The sequence below is a fragment of the Sciurus vulgaris genome, assembly GCF_902686455.1.
Source record: "Sciurus vulgaris genome assembly, chromosome: 15".
Classification (NCBI taxonomy): Eukaryota; Metazoa; Chordata; class Mammalia; order Rodentia; family Sciuridae; genus Sciurus; species Sciurus vulgaris.
The window spans coordinates 52858632-52877932 of record NC_136476.1 but is presented as its reverse complement, the minus strand read 5'-3'; the positions used below and the strand labels follow the sequence as shown (position 1 = coordinate 52877932).

General features: G+C 45.2%; 1 protein-coding gene and 1 pseudogene across 2 annotated transcripts; both read right to left on the bottom strand.

The window, feature by feature from the left end:
* Nucleotides 1–92: 92 nt before the first annotated feature.
* On the bottom strand, nucleotides 93–4968 carry TESK1 (testis associated actin remodelling kinase 1). Its single transcript, XM_079111818.1, has 10 exons — nucleotides 4457–4968; nucleotides 4191–4312; nucleotides 4008–4056; nucleotides 3315–3461; nucleotides 2912–2994; nucleotides 2658–2748; nucleotides 2328–2411; nucleotides 2096–2185; nucleotides 1857–1971; nucleotides 93–1274 (listed from the first exon to the last, which is right to left on the bottom strand). The coding sequence occupies exons 1-10, from the start codon at nucleotides 4673–4675 to the stop codon at nucleotides 388–390; spliced, it is 1887 nt and encodes a 628-aa protein (XP_078967944.1). The 5' UTR covers nucleotides 4676–4968; the 3' UTR covers nucleotides 93–387.
* Nucleotides 4969–14195: 9227 nt separating this feature from the next.
* On the bottom strand, nucleotides 14196–14784 carry LOC306644673 (deoxyuridine 5'-triphosphate nucleotidohydrolase-like; annotated as a pseudogene). Its single transcript has one exon. The product of its transcript is annotated as a deoxyuridine 5'-triphosphate nucleotidohydrolase-like (transcript).
* Nucleotides 14785–19301: the final 4517 nt, after the last annotated feature.

Below are 19301 nucleotides of genomic sequence, written 5' to 3'. Positions count from 1 at the left end.
AGGAGATAAAGAAGCCTCTAGAAGGGACTTTGACCTCCCTCAAGAACCTCCCATACTGGAAATGGGCAGGGGAGCAGGGCGCAAGGGCTGAGTGGATGGGGCGGCCCGGAGCCAGCCAGGCAGTTTTTATTGAAATATTTTTAAATAATTCGCACGTGTTAGTCTCGTGTGTCAGCAATGCTGTGTCTGGTTCAGTGATCCCCGTGGGAGAGTGAGCCCAGGGGTTGGATAGGAAGTGCTCTGTCCCTTGAGTCCATGCTGAGGCTCCCCTACGGGGAGAAGAGCCAGTCAGCCCATCTGGGGCTGCCACTGTCCAGCAAGTGCGCTCTGTCCTTACAGGGTGTCCTGAAGGCCAAAATTGGAGGCCTGAGATCACAGGCCCCTCTGCTAAGAGCGTGCCCCAGGCAGCTGCAGGCTGGGCGTGGGTGGCTTGGCGTGGTGCCCTCGGTGGCAGAGGAGACTGCCCGCCTCACAGTTCAGGTTGCGGTAGCGGGCGACAGCTGGGGTAGGGCGGGGGCACATGGACAGGAAGCCAAAGCTAAAGGGGCCAAGGCAGCAGCCAGGACAGGGCAGCCCCTCCTCGGGCTCCCGGGGAGCTGAAGGGGGTGGCGAAGGTTCTGTCCTTTCCAGGGCTGTCGCCCGGGGCAAGCTATGCTGGGCCCGGTTCCAGGGCTCCCCAGCCCAGCCTTGTGGGGAGTTCACCACCACAGCTGGAGGATTGTTGTTGAGGGGAGGTCCTGATCTAGGGGACCAGGGCTGGGAGGCTGAGGAACAAGTGCTAATGAAGTTGTCTGTGGCCACCGCCAGGGGCAGCTGGGGAGCTGGTCCTGGGGGTTCTGGCTCTGGGCTGCTGCCCTCACATTCCATCTTTTCTTCAGTGGAGGGACCCACAGCAGGAGGGCCAGGACCTGGCAGTGCAGTCTCCATACGTCGAGGGAGTTCAGGGGATGAGGGTAGTGAGCGGCAGCGGCGGGCAGGTGTCCCAGGTTGGACCAGGGTCTCTGGAGTAGTCACCAAGGGCAGCTGGGTAGAGGGCAGTGGTGATGGTGGAACAAGGTGCAGGGGAGTGACCGGCTTGTTGGGTGTGTCCAGGAGCTTGATCTTGCCACCCCTGAGGTCTTCCCGTAGTGAGAAAGGGTTGACTCGTGTCAGATTGTCCCCCCAGTGGGGGGGTGATTCTGGTGATGGGGGCAGGAAGAGGTCTGACCGGCTTCGGGAGAGCCGGGGGTCTGGCCTGGGAAGCGTGGCAGCGGGACCACCTCTTGGAATAGATCCTGTAGACAGAGAAGTCTGTGATCACTGTTCTCAGCATTTGATCATTGCTTCTGAGTGCTTCATTATTCCCCAGGAGGCTGGTGGGATTAAAGCTTAGAAAAGGGAGTCACACAGGGTGCTCTGGAAAAGGGGAATGTCACCTCCAGCCATGTTTTATCTCTTCTTTCCTTCTTCTGCTCCCTTAGGCTCTAGCATTAGAAAACTATCTTCTCTGAGATGTTCTCCCACCCCACCCCACACCAACTCCCAGTCTTCTCAACTATTAAATCCACTTAACCTCCCCCAGATAACTCCCTTGAGCTCTAAGGAGGAGAGGCAAAAGGACTTTCATTGGGTCAAGGTCATTTCATTTATCCTGTTTTTTTTGTTTGTTTGTTTTGTTTTTTTAGTACCAGGAATTGAATCCAGGGACCTTTTACCATTGAGTTACATCCCCAGCCCTTTTTCTTTTTCTTTTGAAACAGGGTCTTGCTAAGTTGCTGAGGGTTTCACTGAGTTGCCTCAAACTCAAGATCCTCCTGCCTCAGCCTCCTGAGTTGCTGGAATTCCAGGTGTGCACCACCATGCCTAGCTTCACTTACCCTGATTATGTGTCAGGGGAGTCCTGGTAAGGGGGGCTGGCTCAGGCAGCTGTTCAAGGATCCATTCTAGGTGCTGCGTGATCTCAGTGAAGGGGGCCCGGGTGCTGGGTTCCATCTGGTAGGTAGAGAGGTGCTCTTACGAGGGTCTCAGTTTTCTTCCCATCATTGGAGACCCATAGAGCAGCCGTATCAGCTCATGGATGGGGGCAGGGGGCCAGAAGGGAAAGAGAGGTTCTTACACTGCAGCAGTGGATGGCCAGGAGTAGGAAAGGCAGCGGGCAGTCATCCCCAACCAGGGTTCGGAAAGCAGGCACATCCAGGCCAAAGTCCTGAGGACACAAGCAGGGCCTCTAAGTCAGCTTTCCTTGGGTTCTACTCCTGCTATGGGGACCCTTACCTCCAAGGAACCCTCCTTGATTATGGGCCACCTAGTCTGGAGTCTACTTCTGCTTCAAACCTAGAGATGTTTACCTCTGTACGGGGTAGGTAGTCAGGATCTGCAGGTACTCGGGCGATGAGCTCACAGAGGACAATCCCAAAGGCAAAGACATCAGCCTAGGGGTAGGAGATAATAATGTCAGGGAGACAATCGACAGTTTTCACTTCAGAATTTTGTAGGACTAGGTCCAGATTTGGGGAGGCAATCTTGACAGTTTTCATGTGTAGGGAGGGTGATGGTGAGGGCATGGGGGATTTGGGGGTTCTTGAATATCTGGTAGGACTATTGTTAGAACGAGGCCTTATGAGAGCATCTCAAGAGTCTCTGAAGGCCCTTGGGGCTCTGATGGGTCAATGTCTTACCTTCTCATCATACAGCTCACCCCGCAACACCTCTGGAGCCATCCAATATGGGGAACCCACCACAGCCAAAGGTTCCTTCCTTGCCCCTTCCCTGCAGGGGCAGGGGCGGGGTAGTCAGAAAAATCTCCGGCATGTCCCCAGGCAAAAAGGTATGAGGTGAGGACCCTCCCCACCCCGAGGAAAATGTCCCTGGGGGCTTTACTTCAAGTGAAGACCTCTGGGAGGCTGGGGGGGAATAAGGGTATTTACTTCACCTATACACAGGAATCTTTTCAGCCAGCCCGAAATCACCCACCACGGCTGTGAAGCCTCGGTCTTCCCGTCGGACCAGACAGTTCTGATACATACATATAGACATCCTCACACACTTATCACCTTTTGCTCTCTGGTCTCTCAATATACACCCCAAAGCCCTGTAAATCCAACATAACCCCAACCCTTTCTCCCAGTTCCCCAGTGCACCCCAATACTGCGACATTATCAAATACTCTAAACAGTGTGATAGCTATTAGTCCTTCAGAGCCTCTCACCCTAGGACCCCAGAATTCCCCAAAACTTTGCTACTCCAATATCCTAATATATCTATTTTCCACATTCCAACATCCATGGGCCTGTTATAACCTAATAGTCATGCCTCCACCCACGCTGGCAGCCTACCTTGGATGTGAGGTCTCGGTGGAATACACCTTTAGCATGCAGGTACCGCAGGCCTCGTGCAATATCCAGAGCTAGACGGAGCCTAACTGGCCAGGATAGGGGCTCTGGGGAGCTCAGCAGCTGTTCTAGGGTTCCTCCATTCATATACTGGGGCACAGGGAAAGGAGAATGAATGTCAAGGCCTCAGTCTGTATTCTATGTCTCCCACTTATAAGTCAGGGGACACTCAGGAGGATCACAAAAGTCAGAAGTGTGCATCTATGCTCTAAGGACCTTCATTCATGTTCTAGGGCTGCCCTGTCCAATACAGTTGTTGCTAGCCATGTGAAACTATTTAAGTTATTAAATTTAAATATAATCAAACATTCAGTTCCTCATTCACACCAGCCACATTGCCCATGTTCTAGCCTCCCCACATGTGGCTGGTGCTACTGTACTGGACAATACAGACAGAACACTTCCATCACTGCAGAAAGTTTATGGGACAGCTGTGTTATAGAGGATACAGGGAATGAGACCAGATGAGGCTTCCTATATGTGGTTTGCTCAAAGGCAAGTTCTGGAAGCCTCCCCTGGAAGGAGGTCCTATGCCTCTCCTTATTCTCTGTAGATCCACCAGGCCCATTGATCCCTTTCCCATTGGTGATGGTGGTAGTGGTGACGGTGGGTTCCCCTTTATTAACCTATCCTCACCTCTGTAAGAGCGTGCAGTTGTCCCTGGTGCACACAGACCCCCATGAACCTGGAAGAGGATGGGAAGGATAGGAGTGCAGGCTGTTAGAGATCCAGCCCATCCTCAGTTCCCACTTTCCCCGCAGGTTCTTCCCCTTTCCCTCCAGTCCAGCAAGATGTCCAGTAAGAGGCTGAGTCGTTTACCTTAGGATGTTAGGGTGCCTGAGCCGGTTCATCAGCTGCACCTCCCGTAGTGTATTGCCCCGGTTACTGGGGAGCTTGTTCATCTTCAGCACCATGACTTGCCCTGACTGTCGGTGCCGAACCTGGGGGCAGTATGGGCCGGTGGGGGCCGGACAGGTTGGGTGGGTCGCCAGAGTCTGGGATCTCTACCCGGGTTGTGGGCCCCCAAGTTCCAGCCTCTTGTTGAAGGCTCGGTCCCGCCCCTCTGTCCTCTCCGCGGGTCCTACCTTGTAGACCTCAGAAAAGAAGCCGGCCCCGATCTTCTCGGCGCAGTGGAAATCGTCCACGCGCGCTAGGCTGGACACAGCGCTGCGGAGAGCCCGGTAGGAGGAGGGGCGGCCCCGGCCCGGGCCTCCGCCTGCGGCCCCCGGCCCAGGCGGCCCCTCCCCCGGCGCCTCTCCGGGCCCGGGCCCAGGGCCCCGCAGTGGGGGCCGTTCCCCAGCCATGGCCGGGCCCCCAGCCCAGGCCTGGCTCACATGGCAGGGTCCCCGGGGCCCGGGCAGGCCGCGCTCGCCATGGGCGCGGGCCTGCCAGATCAGGGGTGCCGGGACTCCCGCTCCCGCCCTGAGAATGGAAGACCTGCCCAAGATCCCGGGCCCGCCCCCGCCGCGCCGGCTAGCTGGGCCCGGGGGGACGCCGCTCAGCTCTGCGCAGGGCCTGGGCCTGGGCCCGGCGGTGGTGGCAGCGGTGCTCCCGGGAGCCGGCGGGCGGGCGGGCTCCCCGCAGGCGGAGGCGGCGGGCGGCGGGCGGCGGCTGCTCCGCTTCGCCGCCGGGGATCAGGCTCCGCGGCCTGCCAGGGGCGGGGCTGGGCCCGGCCGCGTTTAACTCCTTGGAGCCCGGCCTCCGGCAGCGGCCACGCCCCCCCAGGTACGCAACCTCCGCCGGTGGTAGCGACACTCTAGGTGAACTGGCCCGGGCGCCGGGGTCATACGAGTTCAGGCCCGGGTTTGAGTAACTGAAGGGAATTAAGGGAGGACTGCTCAAACGTCTTTTAGCTCAATTAAACGTCTTTGAGCTGCCCCAGGAAGCCTTTCTTCTCCCTCGGGTCACAATCCGAGGAGGAACAAGTTCAGGAAGCCTCCACCTGGGGCTCCTGGGCTCCATGGATCAGCATGGCAGAAACCTAGACCCCTCAGGCCAGCCATAATAGCAGGCAGCCCAGCAACCCGTCCACTTGTCGACCTGCGCTCCAGCCCCGACTGTCCATTTCCCAGGTTTCTTCGACCCCTACACACTAAATGTCTGGAGCCCCTGACGCCTTCTACCTTCTCCTCGGGCGTTTGTGATACCCCGGGACTATAGGGAGCCCCTGGCCGGCCCATCCCTGGCCTCGATTACTCCTCACTCCATCCCACCTCCCCGAAATAAAGTTCAGATTCCAGTGCTTCCGCTCAATGGCCACCCAGTCTGGACCTCCTCTTCTTTGTCCAAATGACCCTCTCTTAAGAGAAGCCTCCACCTGCCGGGAAGCCCCTTCCTCCGTGACAGCCTGCCCCTCAGCAAGATCCCACCCCGTCAAAGACCGTTTTCCCTCTGAGATCCCTCCCCTTTCCTTAGAATGACAGTGCCACCATCAGGGTGCACCAGAATCCCTCAGTGCAGCACCCCGTCCTCTGTGTGTTCCTCCCACTCAGTGAGACCTCTCTGGGTGACTGCACCGGTCATTGTGACCCTTCCTCTCAAAGTGACTCCTCCCCTCGGTATTGCCCAGCCCTTATCAGTGTGACCCCTCTCATCGGATCCTCCCTCCGTCAAGTAGGAGCCGGGTCTGCCTCCTCAGGCCAGAGGAGGAGCTGCAGTTGCCCTTTTTTAAGTCGGGTCGGCGTCCTGAGTGCGCAAGCCCAGTCTTGGGACGCCCAACTCGCCTTACCCAGCGCTTCCGATTCTGCCCCTGGCTCCTCCTCCCGGGTCATTTGAGGAAAAAAACCAATCAACACCGGGGTTGGGTGACGTCACTGGATCTGGGCGGTCGGCTCCGGGGCTAGAGGTTTCCAGCTCCAGTGAGCTTACCGCCACCTAACGGCGAAATGGCGGAAAAGCGCGGGCCTCGGGAGTGGACACGAGTTGAGACAACTGAAGGAGCAAAGGCTGAACTTTTTCTAAGAATTTTAAAGTACTATATTTCTGTTGCAAGCTAAGAAATATAAACAGTCTGCATCGCGTGGGTGACTGCCTTCTAGCCTATTCCTGTCAGACATTTATGAGAGTTGGAACCAAGAACTGCTATTTACTTGTCAAGGGCTAATGAAAAAGAAATAAAGGTCTTAGATGATGCATAATCTAAGGATTGAGAGAAGGTATAGGGAAGGTATCCCACCAGTTTGGAGAGAAGAAAGGGAGCCATTTCCAATCCTTGCAGTGCTAGTTTAGGGAGTCCAACGCTGAGAGCAACCTCTGCCTAGGGCATATTCATTTTTCCAGAGGCATTTGGTCTCAGCAATACATGCTTACTCACCAGTTAATGTTAACATCTACCACTACTTTTGAATTTGCTTTCTAAAGTTGTGTGAGACCTCTAAGTACTAGGAATTTATGCCTCGTTTTAATTAATATCAACATGGTTTACTTAATGGACCATAGGTTCTGACTCTTAACTAAGTTTAGGAATCATTGCAATTGGTGATTGTAAGTTTTTTTTCTTTTCCTTTTTTTTTTTTTTTTTAAATCTTTTCTCCTACTAGGGATTAAACCCGGGAGTGCTCTACTACTGAGCTACATCCCCAGCCCTTTATATTTTTCGAGACTGGGACTCACTAAGTTGCCTGGAACTTGTGATCCTCCTGCCTCAGCCTCCGGAGTAGTTGGTTTTACAGGTGTGCACCACCCAGTCCACACCAGGTTAATTTTTAAGTGTTTATCTGAGATACTGGGTAACATTAACCAAGATTTTAAAAAAAATTTGGAGGAGAAAACGTGCGGGTGGGTGGAAGATAGATGATTGTCATAAGCAAGGGATGATGGTCAAAGAAACCCTATGGGTAGATGCCACCAATCCATGTAGAATATACAAGGGCCGTGCCTTCTTTTTCATATGTGGAAGCACATGAAATACCTGCTTTCATGGACCTTCTATACCAGTGATTCCGAATGCGCAATTCATGGCCAATCTTGTTTTCTCTACACCCCTGCCTTCTTCCAGGAACCAACTATTTGGTGCATATTTCTGCCAGTGTATCATTTCATCAGTAAATATTAGTTTTATTATCTCTAAAGGTTGAAGGTTGATTCTTCTTTAAAACAAAATCACAGTATTGTCACTTTTTTTTTTTTTTGTACTGAGGTTAGAACCCAGGGGCACTTTACCACATCCCCTGTCATTTTTTTTTTTTTTTTTTTTTTTTTGTCTTGCTAAATTGCTGAGAGTTTGCTAAATTGCCCAGACTGGCTTCAAATTTGTAATCCTTGTGTCTAAGCCTCCGGAGCTCCTGGGATTACTGGCCAGTGCCACCATGCCCAACAGTGTCACACCTTTTAAAAAAAAATACACTAATATCTTAATAACACATATCCAGTTGGCCACATTTCCCCTGTTGTCTTATGTTTGTTTGTTTGTTGTACTAGGGATTAAACCCAGGGGTGCTTAACCACTGAGCCACATCCCCAGCACTTTTTGTTTTATTTTTGAGACAGGGCCTCACTAAGTTGCTTACAGCCTTGCTAAATTGCTGAGGTTGGCTTTTAACTTGGGATCTTCCTTTCTCAACCTCCCAAGGTGCTGGAATTACAGGCATGTGCTACCGCACCCAGTGATATGCTTGGTTTTCAAAAATTATTTACTTAAATTGAAATTCAAAGAATCTTAATTCTTACGTTATAATTGATATGTCTTTTAGTCTTTTTTAAATTTCTTAAACCCATTTTCCATCTTTTTTTTTTTTTTTAAGAATTCATGTCATTTGTCCTATGAAGTTTCTCAAAGTCTGAATTCTGATGAGCTGTTTGTGGTATAAATTAGTATGTTCCTCAGGCCCTTATATTTCATGTAATTTGATGGTAGACATTTGATCAGATTTAAATTAGATTAATTTATAGGTGGTTTTAGTACTTTTGTTAGGACGTAGGCGATGGTGATTTTTTTTTTTTTCTTTTTGCATTGGGAATTGAACACAGAGGTGTTTTACCACTGAACTACATCTCAGCCCTTTTTATATTTATTTATTTATCTATATTTTTAAATTTGGGGTACTAGGGATTAAACCCAGGGGCACTTAACCACTGAGCCACATCCCCAGCCCTTTTCTACATCTTATTTAGAGACAGGGTCTTGCTAAATTGCTTAGGGCTTGGCTAAATTGCTGAGGCTGGCTTTAGACTCACGATCCTCCTGCCTCAGCCTCCTGAGCTGCTGGGATTACAGGCATGCACCACTGCACCTGATTTCATTTTTTATTTTGAGACAGGGTCAGTCTTGCTAAATTGCTGAGGGTGGACTTAAACTAGTGAGTGATACTCCTGCCTCCAGCTCCTGAGTTGCTGGAATTATAGGTGTGCATCACCAGTTAAAAGGGCTGATGATTGATGGTAACTGATGATTATCATTGTCTAGACCTGGATTTCTTAACCCTGACATTATTGACATTTTGGGCCAGATAAGTCTTTATTGTAGGAGGCTGTCCTGTGTCCCTGTGTAGGATATTTAGCTCTATCCCTGGCCCCTACTCACTAGATGCCAGTAGTACTTCTTCCCATTGTGACAACCAAAAATATCTCTATACATTACCAGTTGTTCCCTGGGGAATGGGACAAAATCGTCAATGATTGAGAACAAGTGGTCTAGAGGAAGGGGACAAAATCGTCAATGATTGAGAACAACTGGTCTAGTTTTATTTAAAAAGGAGCTAGAAAACAATATTCTCATTCTATCATTCCTTCTTTATTAAGTAGAATATTTTTATATAGAGACACTTTTCCATGTTAACTATTTGTTACCCAGAGATGTAATTTGTAGGGAAAATTGCATAAATGTTTGTCTGTTTCCCTTTTATTTTACTGACTTCAAAGTAATGAGTTAATTACCTAGCATCTTCTAAAGTTAAGGATTTAAAAATTCTCCAATGAGGATTTTTTTTGTTTGTTTGTTTGTGTTACTATAAACTCAAACACATATGTGATATGGTCATTTGTTGGCAGTTATTACCATTTTTGAGGTTAAATTGTCTAATTTTGATCAGTGGGAATGTACCCAAGTTGGCTTCTAAGTCCTTTTGACATAATTCTTGCTATGGTTTGAATATCACCTCCCAAACACATGTTGAAATTTAATTGCCATTGTAACAGTGTTAAGAGGTAGGACCTTTAAGAGATGACTAAGTCGTGAGTCCTCATGGATGGATTAATACTGTTATCCTGGAAGTGACTTCTTGATAAAAGGATGAGTTCAGTCTGATTTCCTCTTTTCTCATTTCATGCTTGCTTGCCCTTCTGCCATGTGACGATGTAGCACAAAGGCCCTTGCCAGATGCTGGCACCATGTTTTTGTCATTCCCTTCCTCCAGAACTGTGAACCAAATAAACCTCTGTTCATAAATTAGCCAGTTTGTGATCTTTTGTGATAGCAGAAAACAGATTAAGAAAACACTCCAGGTTTCTTGCTGTTTTCTATGATAAAATGTTCCAAGCTATTTTGTATATATGTAGGACAGAGTATTAGCTATTTAGACATCAAAATCAGGGTACCAGGGATATAAGGTTATTTGACCTCAGAAAGAGCAGTTAAATGAATGTAGTCAATTACCCATTCCTCTAAAAAAAATCTCCCCCAATTTCTTTCTTTTTTGGGGGGAGGTGGGGCAGGTACCAGGGATTGAACGTAGGGGCACTGAACCACTAAGCCACATCCCTAACCCTTTTTTTTCCCCCGTCACCCCCTTTAGCCCTTTTTTGTATTTTATTAAGAGACAGGGTCTCACTGAGTTGCTTAGTGCCTTGATTTTGCTGAGGCTGGCTTTGAACTCGTGATCCTCCTGCCTCAGCCTCCTGAGCCACTGGGATTATAGGTGTGGGTCACCTCGCTTACCCCCCCCCCAATTTCTTTAATATGAAAAATTCCAAACATGCAGAAAAGTTGAAGGTATGCACAAGAACATCTATATACCTTTCACCTAGATTGAATAATTAGTAACATTTTTTGTCATGTTAGTTTTCTCTCTGATCTGATAGGCATGATGATATATAATATAGAATAACATCTTATTTGAAAATAAGTTGCAGACATCATGACACTTAATTCCATAATCGTTAGTGTTATCTCCTGAGGTGATTTTCTATGTAACCATAATATTGTGTCTTGGGGCTAGGGTTGTGGCTCAGTGGTAAAGCGCTTGCCTCACATTCATGTGGCACTGGGTTCAGTCCTCAGCACCACATAAATAAATAATAATAAAAAAGGGTATTGTGTCCACCTACAACTTAAAAATTTTTGAAAAATATTGTCTTGACTTTCTTTTTTTAAAAAATGTTTTTAGTTGTCAATGGATCTTTTATTTTTCTTATTTATATGTGGTTCTGAGTGTTGAACCCAGGGCCTCATGCATGCCAGGCAAGTGCTCTACCCCTGAGCCACACTCCACACCCCCTGACTTACTTTATTTGGTTTCTTTTTGTTTATTTTAGTTGTGGGCGGACACAATATCTTTATTTAATTTTTATGTGGTGCTGAGGATGGAACCCAGGGCCCCATGTATGCTAGGGGAGCACTCTACCACTGGGCCACAACCCCAGCCCTCTCTATTTGGTTTCTTGATTCTCCTCATATTTCATTGTTCTTCTTCCAGGTCTTTGCTGATTCTTCTTCATCTCCCTGACCTTTAAACAGTACTGCATGTACAGTGCAATACCTAGGACTCTGTCCTTAACGTTCTTTCTCTTCTCTATACACACTGGGTCATGTCATTGACCTCAAGGCTTAAATACTATCTTTATGTGGATGGTTCTCAGTTTCTTGCTGTTGCCATAACTCCTCTTCTGAACTGTAGAGACACCCATCTTCAATTGTTTACTCATCATCTGCACTTGAATATTTAATTGGTTTTTAAAAATCAATGGGTACAAATAACTTTTTTTTCTTTCGCTCTCATATCTGGCTCATCAGCAAACCATATAAACTGTATCTCCCCCACCCACCTCAGTACTGAGGATTGAGCCCTGGGACACTTTACCAATGATCTACATCCCCAGCCCTTTTTTTTTTTTTTATTTCGAGACAGGGTCTTGCTAAATCGCAGAAGTTGGTCTCAATCTTGTTGATCCTCCTGCCTTAGCCTCCCATATAATTGGTATAATTGGGATTATAAGCCTGGGCCCTAATGCTCAGCTATGCTGTACCTTTGAAATCTATAATCCAATCCAAGACTTATTGTCTCTTACCTAGATTGTTGCAATAGCATACATTTTGGTCTTCCTGTTAATGACTTTCCCCCTCTGCAGGCCATTCTCCATAAAGCATCCCAAGTTTTTGTTTTGTTATTTTTTTCTGTCTGTGTGTGATGCTAGGTAAATGCCCTACCACTGAGCTACATCCTCAATCCCTGGAGTATTCTTTTTAAATGAGAAGTCAGATCATTTTACCTCTCTATTCAAAATCCTCTGCATCTCAGAATCAAATTCAAATCTTTTCTATAATTTTCTTCCTTCCAACTTCCTTCCCTCCCCTCCTTCATCCCTCAGTGCTAGAGTTCCAACCCAGGGCCTCACGCATGCCAGGCAAGCATTCTGCCACTAAGCCACACCCCAGTCCAATTTTATTTCTTTCCTTCTTTTTTTTTTTTTTTTTAAATATATATATTTAGTTGTAGGTGGACACAATACCTTTATTTTTTATTTTTATGTGGTGCTGAGGATTGAACTCAGGGCCTCACGCATGCTAGGTGAGTGCTCTACTACTGAGCCACAACCCCAGCCTCTTATTTCTTTCCTTCTAATATTTACACCTTTGAGTTCTTTCTTTTTTAAAAATTTTTAAATAGTTGTAGATGGAAAGCATACCTTTATTGTATTTATTTATCTATTTTTTTATGCTAAGGATCGAACCCAGTGCCTCACATATGCTAGACGAGCACTCCGCCGCTGATCTATAGCCCTAGCCCTGATTTATTCATTTATTTATTTATTTCCTTCTTTCTTTGTTTTACCTACCACTCTCATATAATGTTGAGTGAAGTAGTGGCAGTAGACACTCTTAGTCTTCACCTTTAAAAATAAATGTTTTAAACGTTTCACTACCAAGTGTGATATTTATTGTAGGTTTTTTGGTAGCTATTTATACCAATCACCACAAGAATGCCATGTAATCATATCAAAATTCAGTTGCCACAGGCGCGGTGGTGCACATCTGTAATACCAGTGGTTTGGGAGGCTGAGGCAGGAGGATTGAGAGTCTAAAGCCAGCCTCAGCAAAGATAAGGTGCTAAGCAGCTCAGTGAGACCCTGCCTCTAAATAAAGTACAAAATAGGGCTGGAGATGTGGCTCAGAGGTCGAGTGCCCCTGAGTTCAATCCCCAGTGCCCACCTCCCCCCCCCAAAAAAAAAAAAAAAAAAAAAAACTCAGTTGCATCAAACAATTGTTTCTTTCATAAATCTGTGGGTTGACTGAGGACAGCTTTCTAAACTAGGATTGCCTGAAGAAGTTTTTCCTCTGCTCCACCTGTCTCTTGTCCTCCTAAACAGGCTGAATAGCCTGGGCATGTTCTTGTGGTGGTGCAAAGAGAGGGCAAGGAGATAAATATGGTTGTGCAACTGCTTTCATGTCTTTGGGTCTAACCGACCCTGTCAACACTCAAAGGACCAAAGTGAGTCACATGGCCAAGCCCAAATATTTCTTTTTTTTTTTTTTTCCAAATATTTCTAAACAACGACCTACTATATTAATTAATTTTCTAAGTTTAACCCAACATTGTATTTATAGGTCAAGTATATTACTGTGTATATTTACTAACTTTCTTAGTGGTGGTTTTAGGGATTATAATCAAAGTCAAACTGCTGAATGACAAAGATGAAATCTTGAAAGTAGCAAAAGAAAGACTTATCATGTACAGGTGCACAACATGATTGTCTGACTTCTCAGGACAGAAGTGTGTACTTTGTCTTCTTCTTTTTTTTTTTGCGGTGCTGGGGATTGAAACCCAGGGCCTTGTGCTTGACAGGCAAGCACTCTACCAACTGAGCTACATCCCCAGCCCCTACATTTAACTTTTTGAGAAAAGGCCAAAGGCTTTTGCCTGTCCATTGAGTATTTTTTTTTTTTTTTTTTTTTTTTAATATACTGGAAATTGAATCTGGGGCACTTGACCACTGAGCCACATCCCCAGCTCTTTTTATATTTTTTATTTTGAGACATGGTCTTGCTAAATTGCTGGGGCTGGCCTCAAACTTGTGGTCCTCCTGCCTCAGCCTCTTTAGTCACTGGGATTTCAGGCATGCACCACTATGCCTGCTTACCCGTTGAGCTTTTCTCATTTTTATTTTTTAATTTATAGAGGTTATTACAGATGTGTGTGCTTGCACCTGGCTTTATGTTAGCATTTTTTTTTACACCTACACATTTATTTTATACCTATTAAATTGCATATTTTCTTAAATACAGCTAATTTAGTAAAGGAAACTCAACAATACAACTAGCAAAATTTGCTTAATAGGATGAAATTCAGAGGAACAAATCAACTATAAATTCTCAAGTGATATTTCACTTTACAAACATAAATCCAGTCAACCCATGGCCATTGTATAAACCTCTGCCCAGTCAACCCAGAGACTACCTAAGCTGAGAACTGAGAATTCTCTTCTTACCTTCACATATACTTTTAATATTAAAAAAAAATCTGAAATTGGTGTACATATATTTGGTTTTTAAAAAAATTTTGCATTAGATCACCACAAAGCAGATTTACACATAACCATAAACTGCAGAAAATATAGGAAAGTTTCCATGTGATACTAACAGAGGAACTCTTTAGCATAAAGAAGCTAAACCTAACTTTACAAACATGCAAAATACTAATACACTTTAAGCAGAAAGTCTGTAGTTTTAAGAGAAAAGTAACATTTTCATTTTCTATACTTAAACTAAATCTTAATTCTGTCCAGCAGAACCAAAACCTCCTAAACCCCTTTCAGTGTCATTCAATACTTGAACTTCTTCTATATCTGGATTAAAAATCCGTTCACAAATGAGCTGTGCTATTCGATCACCCTTTTTTACTCCAAACTTTTCTTTGCCAAAATTAAATAGCACAACACCAACATTTCCTCTATAATGTTCATCTATGACACCAGCTCCTACATCTATGAAGTGTTTTGCAGCCAAGCTAGAACGTGGAGCTATTCTTCCATAGCACCCAGAAGGAAGAGCTATCTGAATGTCTGTTTTCACAAGGGCTCTCTCCATAGGTGGTACTATATAATCATAGGCACTGTACAGGTCATAGCCCGTGACCCGCTTGGACCCTCGGGTCGGGCCGTGGCATGCTCCGAGAGCCGTACAAAGCCGAGCCGCAAGCCTCCTCTGCAGGCCGGCCCGCTTGCTGGGGGAGACGGCGGTTACTTCTTCAGAACAAGGCATGGCAGCACCGGAAGGCGAGCAAAGGCGAAGTTATGTTAGCATTCTTAAATAAACATAGTCTTAAAGTATCTATATCTGATAATTTTGATCCCGTGGATCTGATTCCATCTTTGTTTCTGCTTATTTCACTTCTGATGACTTATTTCCTTCTGTGTTCTATAATCTTTTTTTGAAATATTTTTTAGTTGTAGATGGACACAATGCCTCTACTTTATTTATTTTTATGTAGTGCTGAGGATCGAACCCAGTGTCTCCCAGTGAGTGCTCTACCACTGAGCCACAACCCCAGCCCTGTAATTTTTTTCTTGAAATTTCAATTATTTTACTGCAAGTTCAGATTTCTTGAAATTCTTTTTCTTTGCCTTGTTTTGAAGGTACTTCCAGAGAAGATTTTTGTGTTTTTCCAAGGTTCCTTACTAGTACATTACTACTTTAAGATTACTAATTTAAGATTACTTTAAATTGATTTTTTTTCTTTTCTTTTCTTTTCTTCTTTTTTGGTACTGGGAATTGAACCCAGGGGTGCTTAACCACTGAGAAATGTTCTAGGCCCCTTTTCATGTTTTATTTTGAGACAGGGTCTCACTAAGTTACTTAGGGCCTAAGTTGCTGAGGCTGGCTTTGAGCTTGCAATCATCCTGCCTTAGCCTCCCAAGCCACTGGGATTACAGGTATGTGCCACTGTGCCCAGCTGAAATCTTATCTTGATAGTATTTCAGACTACTCAAGTAGAGTGAATCCTATTTGCAAAATCATGTATGACCCAGTTTGTAATTATGAATTGTCAGGAGAGATAAGCTCCACTTTTCCACTGGTACCAAGTTTTGAGGTAGGCAATTTTCACTGTAGTCCTCTGAGGAAGGGGATGGGGCCTATTAATTTGTAATTCACTTTAAGATTGAGAGGCAGATCTTTCAGCATGCCAGTTTTATGCTAAAAAGGTCTCCTATTAGACTCTCATGTTGGGTGGTCACTGAACATTGTCTCCTGTTCTCTGGACTTCATGAACCTGTGAAAATGAACCTCAAGTTCAAGTGACCGTTAAGACAACATTAAGGGATTGAACAGTATTACCCTATGTATATGTATGATTACGTGAATGGTGTGAATCTACATTGTGTACAACCATAGAAATGAAAAGTTGTACCCCACTTGTGTACAGTGAATCAAAATGCAGTCTGTAAAAATAAAAAATTTAAAAAAAAAGAATTAAAAAAAAAAAAAAAAAAAAGGACTGAAGATATAGCTCAGCAGTACAGTATTTACCTGGCATGCATAAGGCCCTGGGTTTGAACCACAGCACTGTAAAAATAAAATAGAAAAGCAAGACATTAAGACAAAAGTGGCTTCCACTCTTTGCCTAGTTTTTGGTCTCTGTTGATTTCCCTACCTTTTTTTAAACTACTTTATTAAACTATGATTGACACACAAAAAACTGTATTTAGGTGTAGTCGACTTGGTGAATTTGGAGGTAAGTATACCCATGAAATCATCACTGCAATGTCACCAATATATCCATCATTTCCAAAACTTTCCTCCTGCCCTTTTATTTATTTAGTGATAAGAACATTTAACCTAAGATCTATCCTCTTTTGGTTTCTTAGCATCTTAGAAGAGCATGAAGGGGGAAAACTATCTAACATCTTAGCAAATTTTTAAGTATATAATAAGATATTGCTAACTAGAGGCACTGTGTGTTGTACAGTAATGTCTAGGATTTATTCATCTTGCATAACTGAAACTCTGTTCCCTTTGACTGTCACCTCCCATTTCTCTCCTAGCTCCTTGTCATCACTGGAAGTGGCATCAGTAACATTTCTTCTTCTATGTGTGGCTTATGTCACTTCTCATAAGGTGCTCCAGGTTCATTTGTGTTGACCCCTACATTTTAGAAGCTCATCTGTGTGCTTGAAAATATTTTGTTTTATAGACTATTTCGTAAACATTTCAACTACCTTTAGTTTTTTTTTTTTTTTTTTGGTGCTGGGGATTGAACCCAGGGCCTGGTGCTCGACAGACAAGCACTCTACCAACTAAGCTATATCCCCAGTGCTACCTTTAGTTCTTGGGAGATAGAAATCTATTGTTTGATGCTTTTGCTGACTCAAGGTCATGCATAGTGGCTGCTTTTTGGTATACTAGTAATCTTTGATTGTGATTTTAATCTGTAGGAGTCTTGTATGTCTAAACTGGAGAAGTTTTCCATTAGGGAGGGTTTGTTTCAGATTCTGTGGACAGGGGTCACTACTAACCAGAACTACCCAAGCCACCTCTGAGCATGATAGCTTAAAGTAGGAATGCCAGCTTCAGTTACCTGCCTCGCCCCTGGCCTAATTTGCAGTCCACTCCCTGTTACAGCTACTTAGGAGAAGACATTGTCTCAGGGAGAAAGATGACAACTGCCACGTTTTCCCACTTCCCTAGAAGGAAAGGAAAATTGCCCCTCCCATGGTGTGATTGGTGCCATCCTTCAGGGACAAACTGTCCTCATTACATGTTTAGTGTCACCACCAACCAAAGGGTGTGCTCAGAGTATCCCCTCTCCTCCATGCTGCCTGTCCCTCCAGCCCAATTTCTTTTTGGTGGTACTGGGGATTGAACCCAGGGTGCTCTACCACTGAGATACATTGCAGCCCCTTTTGAAACAGGACCTCACTAAGTTGCCCAGGCTGGCCTCCATCCTCCTGTCTCAGCCTCCTGAGCCACTGGGATTACAAGTATGCCACCACTCCTGGCTTCATGTTACTTTCCTAAATGGCCCTTCATCTTGGGGGTGGTGGGTACATTCTTGGGTTAAACATTCCTCTTTGCAGTCACATCCAACACTAGCCACCAGGTGTGCTACTCCTGTCAGAAGCAGCTGTGGTTGGGTTTCCATGATGACCATCTCCTAGAGGGAACCAGAGGCAATAAGGATTCCTACTACCCCTTAGTTAATCTTTAACCCTTTCACAGGTCAGAATATTCTTTAGGGGTTTAGAAATGTTCTTTTTTCCTTTCTTTTGGTACCAGGGATTGAGCCTGGGTACTTAACCACTGAGTTACATCGCCGGCTCTTTTCATTTTTTACTTTGAGACAGGGTCTCGCTAAGTTGCTGAGGCTGGCTTTGAACCTCTGATCCTCCTGCCTCAGCCTCCCAAGTCACTGCGATTATAGGTGTGTGCCACTGTGCCTGGCTAGAAATGTTCTGTATGCAGTGGAAATAATAATGGTAATAGGCTATTAAGTCTAAATAATAAAGGTAATAGGAAATAATGGAGCAGGCTTCTTCACAAACCATAAATCTCAGACTAATGCTAACCTGTTTCTTAACTCGTATTTGTATTTTTTATTTTAACTCATAACTTGTTTCTAACTGCCATGTTCTTTTTTTTGTAGAAAAATTTTGTTCTAGTCCCTATATCCTAATCTATACTCCAAATTCTAATGTTCAGTTTTTCAGTTTCACACTGTCCTCTAACATGCTATTGCCTGAACTACTCCTTTCTCCCATGAACTGCTCCTTAGCACTTACAAAAAACTAGATTCTGAGATAATTGCCTGTTACACATCATCTCATCTATCTTACCCTACTCCGTGAGGCAGTAACAATAGTTTTCCCGTGGTATAAATGAGAAAACAGAGGCTCAAAGAATTTGGCCAGGTCTGTATAGTGAAGTTGGAATTTGTAACAGTTATATTTATTTTTTTCATGGTATTGGGTATTGAAACCAGGAATGTGCTATCTCTTAGCTCCATTCCCAGTTCATGTGTATTTTCACTTTGAGACAGTCTCATAAATTGCCCAGGCTGGCCTTGAACTTGTGATCCTCTTGCCTCAGCCTCCCAAATAGCTGCAATTGTAGTTGTGCACCCACCTTTTAATTTAACTTTTAAGGTTATGATGTCTTTGGCTCTTTGGCAAACAAAACGAAGTGACTTTAACAATAATGAAATAAAAAGGTGGTTGATTCAGTGATTCCCCATTATTGTCAAAACCTCAGCTATTTCATTCTGCTAGCCCTCTTTGATGTCTTCAGGCTTTGTCCCCAGGTCAGCTTTCCACAAAGGCTGCCAAGGTTCTATCCTTACACCCACAGAATGTTTAGAGGCAGAAGTAGACATTTTTCTTATGCAGCTCTTTTTAAAAGCAAAGGAACTTCCCAGAATGCTCCCCCAGCCCTGCCCCAGCAGTTCCCCTCATATTGCACAGAATGCCAAATGCTTACCCAGTCATTGGCTAGGGGACCAGTATGAGCCTGGACTAATTAAGACTCACTCCTAGGGCTGGCTGTCCCTGAAGTTCCTGACTGGTTGGAAGAAGAGAGATGGGAATAGGGGATAGAAAATAGAAACTGCAACCCGAAGTGCCTGCCATAGGATCCGAAGTCCAGGCTGTTAACCTTGACAGACTACTGTTATTCTGGGCTCTCCCCTCAGCTCCCACCCTCACTCTGGCAGATTTCCTTAACTGTGAGCCAGACTCCTAGATGACACATGCCAAGGCCATCCTTGGCAGAACATTGAGGAATATGAA